A 12,500-nucleotide genomic window follows, 5' to 3' on the forward strand; every position below is an offset into this window, starting at 1 on the left:
CAACCTCAGATCTATCTGTTGATTTATTTATTATTATTATTATGTTGTTGTTGTTTTTTTGCCCTTTTTGTCGAGTATGGCAAACACACAAGATATGCAATATTTTCCCCCCAAAATAATTCAAAGTGGAATATTTCATGTGAAGTCATTGGAGCCTTAAAAAGGTCAATAATTCATAACAACATTGGTTTTGATTCTTTTTTTTTTTTTTGAGCAATGACATTTAAAAAAAAAAATGGCACTAAAGGCCTCGGGGACCCGAAAGGATCCACTCATAAAAGTGTTAAAAATAAGTCATGTAAGGACTTTTTTTTTTTTACTTTCAATGCTTAAATCTGGAGATCAACCTCAGATCTATCTGTTTATTTATTTATTTATTTATTATTATGTTTTTTTTTTGGGTTTTTTTGCCCTTTTTGTCGAGAATTATTGAAACATTTTTTTTATGGCAAACACACAAGATATGCAATATTTTCCCCAAAAAATAATTCAAAGTGAAATATTTCATGTGCAGTAATTGGAGCCTTAAAAAGGTCAATAATTCACAACAACATTGGTTTACATTCTTACTTGGAACAATGACAGTTTTAAAGAAATAAAACACCCAGCATGGCAGCTTTGTGTTATCAGAGTCAACATTTTCTACGTATATTTCATCTGTTTGCTCTTTCATTCCACTTTTTATTTTTATGGTAATATTATTTTTAGAATGTGACAGCCCTGCCTAAACCATTTTGAACATTCCTATTTTTGTTTCAGTCTTTAAAACTGGAACAATCAGCGGTTAGCCTCTCACCTGACACGACCTTTGACATGCCTGCTGACCAGGTCAGGTACGCGCAGAAAGAGGCGTGTCCAACCCAGCTGTATCGCCACATCAAGGTAAACAACAAACAAGTGTGTCATTGACTGACCATCACTTTGTGTTTTGATTGGTCGTCTAATGAGGGCGCATTGATACAAATAATTACATAATAGTTTGAGGTATGACCTAATGTGCAGCCTCGGTGAACTTTGACCTGCAATGATGCCTTTAAGGACCACCACAAAAGTAATCATACTACATGTACAGTACGTCCTTGCACAAAAAAAGGTAACTTCTCAAGCAATGTTGTAGTCATTGCATCATAACATGATTGACAACCATAATGACATATATTGAAAGCCCTCATTGTGGCCTTTAATTTGAGGTATGAGTCGGGGTTTATTGCAAATGTCATTTTATACTGTGAGAATATTGCTTTGAGGTCAAAGGAAACAACCACCAAAAACTACATGTAACAACCTATTTGTGATGACTGCATTAGAACTGAAATTTCTTTTATTTTTTAATAATTTGACTTTTTTTAAAGGATTTATTTAGGTATTTATTATAGTTTACTATATATATATATATATATATATATATATATATATATATATATATATATATATATATATATATATATTTGCTGAGTCAATTTAGAAGAAAAATATGTATGCAAAATACGATAAGGGTATCGCAACTGGCTCACCTTTACAGGTACTCGCCCCTGCACCATCTGTGAGCCTGTGGCCTCGCTCTCTTCATCTCTCCTTCCATCAAGGCACCGGCGGGACTCTGCATGGCAGGGACGTCCTCCTCCCTGAGCCAAAACTAAGCTTGACCGCATACCTCAACTGGACATGAGTTGGTTGGCATCAGCAGATTCTCAAATGGGGACCCCCCGTCATCAACGTTTCGTCGAATTAAGCCCATGACGCTTCGGAGGGGCTCGACGGCAGATCCAGCGTCCTGGATCTACCCCCGCTGAATGCCACCCAACTCTATGTCCCTAGTCCTTCAGTAGGTCGGCTCTGCCACCGCACCTTTCTTTGTAACCAAATCCAGCGCGATGCTTCCTCTGCCCTTCTAGTGGTGTTGGCTACCAGCCGCTTCCTAGCCAGCCCCTCGATCCCTAGCAGTCCGAGTGCTCTCCAGAGCGACCGCCCCGCAAAGCCTCTACAGCCCACCTCCACCGGTAGGTTCCAGGCCTTCCATCCATTGTGCTGGCTCTCGAGGATGAGGGTTTGGTACTTCTTGAGCTTGCGTTCGTACGCCTCCTCCATCCTCTCTTCCCAAGGTACTGTCAGCTCGATAAGCACCACCTGTTTGGTTCCTCTAGACCACAGAACAATATCAGGTCTCAGGGTAGTGTGGGCTATCTCCTCTGGGAATTTGAGCTGCTTCTTCAGGTCGGCCCGCATCTCCCAGTCGTTTGCTGTGGCCAGAACTCCTTTGTTCCTCCCTCCTGCTGCTGCGCTTTCACCTGCCCTGACGAAGTGGATGAAGCGTGGCCCATTAGAGAGCTGCCTTGTCCTCTTCCTGGCCTGCTCAACACCTTCTGCCAGCTGAGCAAGGATCTGGTCATGACGCCACCGGAACTTGCCATCTGCTAAGCTTGAGTGACAAGAGGAGAGGACATGCTCCAGGTTAGCTATCTTCCTGCAGAGTGTGCAGCTGGGGCTCTCTACCATTCCCCAAGTATGGAGGTTTGATGGGGTGGGCAGGACATCATATGTAGAACACAGCAGGAACCTGATCCGGTGGCCTTCCATGCTCCAGATGTCCTGCCAGGTTAGAGATCTGTCTTTTACACTCTCCCATCTAGTCCAGCTGCCCTGTTTTTTCATGGCTACTGCCTTGACATACCGGCTTTCCTCCTCAGCCTTTCGGACCTCCCTCTGCACCAAGCCTCGCCGCTCCTTTGGGTCAGCTTTGTTCCATCTTGTTCTGGATGAGCAACCCAGACCAAGTCTTCCCTGGGCTACTGATCCCACAATGTCCGCGTGATGCAGTCGATCCTCCGCCTCCCTCAGTGCTATGCTGGCTAACCACTTTCTGCCTGACCTGACGACAATGCCTGCCTGCCGTACTCGCTTGTCTTTGCTGTCTCGTAGCATCATGGCCTGGCGTGTTTTTGTCACCTTGTACTCCTCCACCACTGATGTTATTGGCAGCTGTAGCTTGCTTCCTGTGCTGTACAGTCCAATGGAACAGAAGCTTCTTGGGACACCCAGCCATCTCCTCAAGTAGGTGTTCAACTTTTTCTCCAGACTCTCAACTGTGGATACAGGTACCTCATAAACCAGGAGTGGCCAGAGCAGACGGGGGAGAACCCCATGTTGGTAACCCCAGGCCTTATACTTGCCCGGGAGGCCGCTCTTTTCGAGGGATGTCATCCAGGCTTCTGCTTGGCTAAGCATTTCTCTCACACTCAGCCGGTCATTGAGGTCTGCCCTATACCACTTCCCCAAGCACTTCACAGGTTTCTCTTGATAAAACATTGTTTTATCAAAGTTTTTATTTTTTTATATCCTTAAGTATCACTATATAAATGTTATATATACATATATATATATATATATATATATATATATATATATACATATATATATATATATATATATATATATATATATATATATATATATATATATATATATATATATATATATATATATATATAAATGTTATATATATATATATATATATATATATATATATATATAAATGTTATATATATATATATATATATATATATATATATATATATATATATATATATATATGTATATATATATATATATATATATATATATATATATATATATATATATATATATATATAAATGTTATATATATATATATACACTACCGTTCAAAAGTTTGGGGTCACATTGAAATGTCCTTATTTTCAATGAAGATAACTTTAAACTAGTCTTAACTTTACAGAAATACACTCTATACATTGCTAATGTGGTAAATGACTATTCTAGCTGCAAATGTCTGCTTTTTTGGTGTATAGAGGCCCATTTCCAGCAACTATCACTCCAGTGTTCTAATGGTACAATGTGTTTGCTCATTGGCTCAGAAGGCTAATTGATGATTAGAAAACCCTTGTGCAATCATGTTCACACATCTGAAAACAGTTTAGCTCATTACAGAAGCTACAAAACTGACCTTCCTTTGAGCAGATTGAGTTTCTGGAGCATCACATTTGTGGGGCTCAATTAAACGCTCAAAATGGCCAGAAAAAGAGAACTTTCATCTGAAACTCGACAGTCTATTCTTGTTCTTAGAAATGAAGGATATTCCACTAAATTGTTTGGGTGACCCCAAACTTTTGAACGGTAGTGTATATATATAAATGTTATATATATATATATATATATATATATATATATATATATATATATATATATATATATATATATATATATATATATATATATATATATATATATATATATATATATATATATATATATATATATATATATATATAAATACAAATAAAAATGAAATGAACAATCTTTTTTTCTTTTTTCTTTATGTATATATTATCATATTATATATATATAATATGATAAATATATGAACATTGTTTTATCTTTTTTTTCTTTTTTCTTTATGTATATATTTATCATATTACATATATAAATAATATGATAAATACAGGTATATACATAAATAAAAAGTAAAAAAGAATGTTCATTTCATTTTTATTTGTATTTATATATGTGTGTATATGTATACATATATACATAATTTATATAGTGACACTCAAAAATGTGAAAAAATAAAATTGTTAAAACAATGTTTTTCTTCTAAAATGACTAAGTATATATATATATATATATATATATATATATATATATATATATATATATATATATATATATATATATATTATATATATATATACACACATATATAAATACAAATAAAAATGAAATGAACATTCTTTTTTATTTATGTATATATTCATCATATTATATATATATATATATATATATATATATATATATATATATATATATATATATATATATATATATATATATATAATATGATAAATGTATATATTTATCATATTATATATATATATATATATATATAATATGATAAATATATACATAAAGAAAAAAGAAAAAAAAGATAAAACAATGTTCATATATTTATCATATTATATATATATAATATGATAAATATATACATAAAGAAAAAAGGAAAAAAGAATGTTCATTTCATTTTTATTTGTATTTATATATATATATATATATATAAATGGTTTTTTTTAAACATTGCTTTTAAATTGATGTGCAGTTTGGCCGACGGTCCCACGTGGAATGTGCCCGCTTCTCCCCTGATGGCAAATACTTAATCTCGGGCTCGGTGGACGGCTTCATTGAAGTGTGGAACTTTTACACTGGCAGCATCAGCAAGGTAAATGGCAGAATACTACTGGTAAAAAACACAATAATAAAAAGAGAAAGCTGGAATCCTGACATTGTGCCCATGTTAGGAGTTAAAGTACCAGGCCCAGGACAGCTTCATGATGATGGACGATGCTGTGCTGTGTCTCTGCTTCAGCCAGGACTCGGATCTACTGGCCACTGGAGCTCACAATGGAAAAATCAAGGTAGGAGCACAAATACATCCCAGCTATTGTCTACACAAGGACACTGTGTTCAATATGGCCACCATGTTGTGTGTCAAGGTGTGGAAGATGCAGAGTGGCTTGTGCCTGCGCAGGTTTGAGCACGCTCACAACAAAGGAGTCACCTGCCTGACTTTCTCCACAGACAACAACAACATCCTCAGCGCCTCTTTGGACCACACCATCAGGTTTGTGCCCACGAGGCATACACTTTCTACAGTCTCCATATTCAACCGGCGGCCCCAGAATGACACCAGACCGGCCCCAGACTTCAGTTCCAAAAACATTTTCGCACTGGAGCTCCGTCATATAGATCATCTTTGAATAGCTTTCATGCAATAAGTCCCTCAAAAATATAAGAATAGTCATCCCAGCAGGCACAAGACATTGATACAACATTGATTATACGTTCATGTTCTTTTAAAGTGACGTAGAAACAACGTTGAATAATAGTTGTATTTGTAAACTGAGACATTGTTGATGTACAACGTTGGATCCACGTTGTTGGTTGGCCAAAATGACCAAAATTCAATGTCAAATCAACATCACAGCCTGACATTGATTAAACGTCATCAAAAAGCATGTTGTTTCAACATTCAAAATATTGTATTTGGTTAAAATTTGGCAATGATGATATCGTATACTCTTCTTGTCTAGAACTTTCAAGGTGCGGTTAAAAAGACACACATGCACTTGTTTACTCAATATGTCTAAAAAGGAGTCGGGAGAAGCCAAGCTTGAATATGATTAGATTCATTCAATCGAATAATTAACGACTATTCAGACAAACAAAAAACAATACACCAGTCAATTTTAGAATAAAACAAAATAGAATAGTAAAGAATACAATTTTAAAAAAATAAAATAAATAAATAAAAATAATAATAAAATAAAATAAAATAATATAATATAATTCACTAATTTTCCCAACAAATTTGACAGTTGTTACTCCAAAAAGATAATTTAATCAATCGCAGGGCTTAAAATAAAAAACTAAAAATAATTTGAATAAAAAACTAATACCATACAATTAAAAAAAAGAATAAAAAGATAAATTAAAATAAAATTACCTAATTTCCCCAACTAAATTGACAATTATTACTTAAAAAATATAAATGAGTCAATTGCAGAGCTAAAAAAAAAACACAAATAAAATTAAACAATAAAAAAATATAATAAAATAATAAAATAAAATAAAATAAAAATAATTCACTAATTTTCCCAACAGATCTGACAGTTGTTACTCTAAAAAGATCATTTAATCAATCGCAGGGCTTAAAATAAAAAACAGAAAATAATTTGAACAAAAAAACTAATACAATAAAATAAAATAAAAGATAAAATAAAATAAAATTACCTAATTTCCCCAACTAAATTGACAATTATTACTTAAAAAATATAAATGAGTCAATTGCAGAGCTAAAAAACAACAACACAAAAATAAAATGAAACAATAAAAAATAAAATAAAATAAAATAAAATAAAATAAAATAAAATAAAATAAAATAAAATAAAATAAAATAACATAAAATAAAATAAAAATAATTCACTAATTTTCCCAACAAATTTGACGGTTGTTACTATAAAAATATCATTTAATCAATCGCAGGGCTTAAAATAAAAACCAGAAAATAATTTGAACAAAAAAACTAATACAATACAATAAAATAAAATAAAATAAAAGATAAAATAAAATAAAATTACCTAATTCCCCCAACGAAATTGACAATTATTACTTAAAAAATATAAATGAGTCAATTGCAGAGCTTAAAAAAACACACACATAAATAAAAGGAAACAATAAAAAATTATAATAAAATGAAAAATAAATTTAAATAAAATAAAATGAAAAAATCCCTCATTTGTCAATCACAGGGATTAAATGTGTTGTATTCAACAGTAACAGATGAGTTCAGCTCTATCACTAAATCATATGTACCTTTTTTAAATAAATTAAATCATAAAATAATTAACATGATTACACTTTTTGAATACTTTGAATTAAACCACATTCAATTAAACAACCATTCATTTTTGGAAATGTTCAAAATGCTAAAACTGTGTTCAAATCTGTTATTTGGACTTTCTTTAACATGATGGTCGACTGAAGATATAGTCAGCTTCAATCATCCTCTCAGTGCTGCCGTAGTGAGTCACCTCTCTGGTCCCAGCAGTCTAATTACCGGCTAATTACAGTTTAATTACAAGTCCAGCGTCCCTGCAGCCCGGTGACAGTTGACAGTGCCAGAGTGAATAATGTAATGTCATTATTCACACAGCAAAGACTCCATCGCAGTCAAGGAGATCTATTTGTGTCTCCAGGGTGTTGTGTGTGTGTGTGTGTGTGTGTGTGTGTGTGTGTGTGTGTGTGTGTGTGTGTGTGTGTGTGTGTGTGTGTGTGTGTGTGTGTGTGTGTGTGTGTGTGTGTGTGTGTGTGTGTGTGTGTGTGTGTGTGTGGGCGAGCCAGCACACCATCCTGAACGTGGGTGCAGCTGAGACGCCATGTGCTGGTTCCGCCACAACACTGCCACGTGTTCCGCCACAACACTGCCACGTGTTGCACATCTTTCCCTTTGCTTTGATAAAATGGCTCTTTGCAGAGAGGATGGGCCTTTTTCAATCAATCAATCAATCAATCAATCAATGTTTACTTGTATAGCCCTAAATCAGGGGTCACCAACGCGGTGCCCGCGGGCACCAGGTAGCCCGTAAGGACCAGATGAGTAGCCCGCTGGCCTGTTCTAAAAATAGCTCAAATAGCAGCACTTACCAGTGAGCTGCCTCGATTTTTTAAATTTTATTTATTTACTAGCAAGCTGGTCTCGCTTTGCCTGACATTTTTAATTGTAAGAGAGACAAAACTCAAATAGAATTTGAAAATCCAAGAAAATATTTTAAAGACTTGGTCTTCACTTGTTTAAATAAATTCTTTTTTTTTTTTTTACTTTGCTTCTTATAACTTTCAGAAAGACAATTTTAGAGTAAAAATACAACCTTAAAAATGATTTTAGGATTTTTAAACACATATACCTTTTTACCTTTTAAATGCCTTCCTCTTCTTTCCTGACAATTTAAATCAATGTTCAAGTAAATTTATTTTTTTTATTGTAAAGAATAATAAATACATTTTAATTTCATTATTAATTTTAGCTTCTGTTTTTTCGACGAAGAATATTTGTGAAATATTTCTTCAAACTTATTATAATTAAAATTCAAAGAAATTATTCTGGCAAATCTAGAAAATCTGTAGAATCAAATTTAAATCTTATTTCAAAGTCTTTTAAATTTCTTTTAAAATTTTTGTTCTGGAAAATCTAGAAGAAATAATGATTTGTCTTTGTTAGAAATATAGCTTGATCCAATTTCTTATATATTCTAACAAAGTGTAAATTGGATTTTAACCTATTTAAAATATGTCATCAAAATTCTAAAATTAATGTTAATCAGGAAAAATTACTAATGATGTTCCATAAATTCTTTTTTAAAATTTTTTCAAAAAGATTCGAATTACCTAGTTTTTCTCTTCTTTTTTTTGGTTGAATTTTGAATTTTAAAGAGTCGAAATTGAAGATAAACTATGTTTCAAAATTTAATTGTCATTTTTTTTTTGTTTTGTCCTCTTTTAAACCGTTCAATTAAGTGTAAATATCATTCATTATTAATGATAACATAGAGTTAAAGGTAAATTGAGCAAATTGGCTATTTCTGGCAATTTATTTAAGTGTGTATCAAACTGGTAGCCCTTCGCATTAATCACTACCCAAGAAGTAGCTCTTGCTTTCAAAAAGGTTGGTGACCCCTGCCCTAAATCACCAGTGCATGTCTCAAAGGGCTGCACAAGCCACAAGCCCGTCCTGGGCTCAGATGGGTGGCTCAGACGCGGCCATAAATAAGTGGCAGCTCTCAGCCACAAGACAAGCGTTTGGGTAAAGAATGTCTGCACGTGTCATCCTCAGGATCCACCAGCTGCGGTCGGGACTCACGCTGAAGGAGCTGCGCGGCCATCAGTCCTTTGTCAACGACGCCTCCTTCACGCACGACGGCTGTCACATCCTCAGTGCGTCTTCCGACGGCACCGTTAAGGTACGAGCACCAGCTGGAATATGCCTGGAATACGTTCATGCAGCTCGGTGGGCACCTTTGGGGTCTTCTTGTTGCCCGAAGATGACATCATGCAACAGCATGATGAAATATGGCCACACCAGTTATACATCTCAACATCTGCATTGCATTATTTTTATCTGAGATAGGCTCCAGCACCCCCCGTGGCCCCATAAGGGACAAGCGGTAGGAAATGGATGGATGGATATTTTTAGCACAAGCTGTTGAGTGAGTATTCACTGGAGCCCCCCGGGACCTTTTTGTCCCCCATTGACTCCCTTTGATGACCGACATTTTTCCATATACTGAAAACCTGTTATTTGATCAGGCTGTTATTTGATCAGGCTGTTATTTGATCAGTCTGTTATTTGATCAGGCTGTTATTTGATCAGTCGGTTATTTGATCTGTCTGTTATTTGATCAGGCTGTTATTTGATCAGGCTGTTATTTGATCAGGCTGTTATTTGATCAGTCTGTTATTTGATCAGGCTGTTATTTGATCAGTCTGTTATTTGATCAGTCTGTTATTTGATCTGTCTGTTATTTGATCAGGCTGTTATTTGATCAGGCTGTTATTTGATCAGGCTGTTATTTGATCAGTCTGTTATTTGATCAGGCTGTTATTTGATCAGGCTGTTATTTGATCAGGCTGTTATTTGATCAGTCTGTTATTTGATCAGGCTGTTATTTGATCAGTCTGTTATTTGATCAGGCTGTTATTTGATCAGGCTGTTATTTGATCAGGCTGTTATTTGATCAGTCTGTTATTTGATCAGGCTGTTATTTGATCAGTCTGTTATTTGATCAGTCGGTTATTTGATCAGGCTGTTATTTGATCAGTCGGTTATTTGATCAGTCTTTTCTTTGATCAGGCTGTTATTTGATCAGTCTGTTATTTGATCAGTCTGTTATTTGATCAGTCTGTTATTTGATCAGGCTGTTATTTGATCAGTCTGTTATTTGATCAGGCTGTTATTTGATCAGTCTGTTATTTGATCAGTCTGTTATTTGATCAGTCTGTTATTTGATCAGTCTGTTATTTGATCAGGCTGTTATTTGATCAGTCTGTTATTTGATCAGTCTGTTATTTGATCAGTCTGTTATTTGATCAGTCTGTTATTTGATCAGGCTGTTATTTGATCAGTTGGTTATTTGATCAGTCTGTTATTTGATCAGTCTGTTATTTGATCAGGCTGTTATTTGATCAGTCTGTTATTTGATCAGTCTGTTATTTGATCAGTCTGTTATTTGATCAGTATGTTATTTGATCAGGCTGTTATTTGATCAGGCTGTTATTTGATCAGGCTTTTATTTGATCAGTCTGTTATTTGATCAGGCTGTTATTTGATCAGGCTGTTATTTGATCAGTCTGTTATTTGATCAGTCTGTTATTTGATCAGGCTGTTATTTGATCAGTCTGTTATTTGATCAGGCTGTTATTTGATCAGGCTGTTATTTGATCAGTCGGTTATTTGATCAGTCTGTTAATTGATCAGTCTGTTATTTGATCAGGCTTTTTCCAGAAAAAAACCAAATGAAGCATTTCTCTTTGAGACACGTGCAAATCCTATTAGAGGTGTAATTTGACCCCTCAACCACTAGATACCGCCAGAGTACCACAGAGTACCATATAGAGCAGACCTGGACAAATGAAGGCCCGGGTGCCACATGCAGCTCGTTCATCTTTTCAATCTGACCCGCTGGACATTTTCAAATAATAGTTTTAGATGTTTAAGATGTAAAGTGTAGCTGCCATTATGATGTGCACTCATCTTTTATAATGACCTTCAACTATACTAACTATTTACATGCTTGCAATCTGCATCATATACTAGTTACTATGCTCATCTAATTACTTACTATGCTCATCTAATTACTTACTATGCTCATCTAATTAGTTACTATGCTCATTGAATTACTTACTATGGTCATCTAATTAGTTATTATGGTCATTGAATTACTTACTATGGTCATCTAATTAGTTACTATGGTCATCTAATTAGTTACTATGGTCATCTAATTGGTTACTATGGTCATCTAATTACTTACTATGGTCATCTAATTAGTTACTATGGTCATCTAATTAGTTTATATAGTAATCTAATTAGTTACTATGGTCATCTAATTACTTACTATGGTCATCTAATTAGTTACTATGGTCATTGAATTACTTACTATGGTCATCTAATTAGTTATTATGGTCATTGAATTACTTACTATGGTCATCTAATTAGTTACTATGGTCATCTAATTAGTTACTATGGTCATGTAATTACTTACTATGGTCATCTAATTAGTTACTATGGTCATCTAATTAGTTTATATAGTAATCTAATTAGTTACTATGGTCATCTAATTAGTTACTATGGTCATTGAATTACTTACTATGGTCATCTAATTAGTTATTATGGTCATTGAATTACTTACTATGGTCATCTAATTAGTTACTATGGTCATCTAATTAGTTACTATGGTCATGTAATTACTTACTATGGTCATCTAATTAGTTACTATGGTCATCTAATTAGTTTATATAGTAATCTAATTAGTTACTACGGTCATCTAATTAGTTACTATGGTCATCTAATTAGTTACTATGGTCATCTAATTAGTTTATATAGTAATCTAATTAGTTACTACGGTCATCTAATTAGTTACTATGGTCATCTAATTAGTTACTATGGTCATCTAATTAGTTTATATAGTAATCTAATTAGTTACTATGGTCATCTAATTAGTTACTATGGTCACTGAATTAGTTACTATGGTCATCTAATTAGTTACTATGGTCATCTAATTAGTTTATATGGTCATGTAATTAGTTACTATGGTCATGTAATTAGTTACTATGGTCATCTAATTAGTTTATATGGTCATCTAATTAGTTACTATGGTAAGCTAATTACTTACTATGGTCATCTAATGAGTTACTATGGT

At 33.9% G+C, this 12,500-nt stretch overlaps 1 protein-coding gene across 1 annotated transcript in view; it reads left to right on the forward strand.

Annotated features, from left to right (window-relative positions):
- The window catches only part of LOC133639470 (WD40 repeat-containing protein SMU1-like), a 26,017-nt gene that overhangs the window by 7,654 nt on the left and 5,863 nt on the right, over nucleotides 1-12,500 (forward strand). The window contains exons 5-9 of the mRNA XM_062032774.1: nucleotides 760-882; nucleotides 5,129-5,248; nucleotides 5,328-5,444; nucleotides 5,523-5,650; nucleotides 9,419-9,545. Of these exons, the coding sequence (XP_061888758.1) occupies nucleotides 760-882; nucleotides 5,129-5,248; nucleotides 5,328-5,444; nucleotides 5,523-5,650; nucleotides 9,419-9,545 (615 nt within the window). The remainder of the gene's footprint in view (nucleotides 1-759; nucleotides 883-5,128; nucleotides 5,249-5,327; nucleotides 5,445-5,522; nucleotides 5,651-9,418; nucleotides 9,546-12,500) is intronic.

The sequence above is a fragment of the Entelurus aequoreus genome, linkage group LG22, assembly GCF_033978785.1.
Source record: "Entelurus aequoreus isolate RoL-2023_Sb linkage group LG22, RoL_Eaeq_v1.1, whole genome shotgun sequence".
Taxonomy (NCBI): Eukaryota; Metazoa; Chordata; class Actinopteri; order Syngnathiformes; family Syngnathidae; genus Entelurus; species Entelurus aequoreus.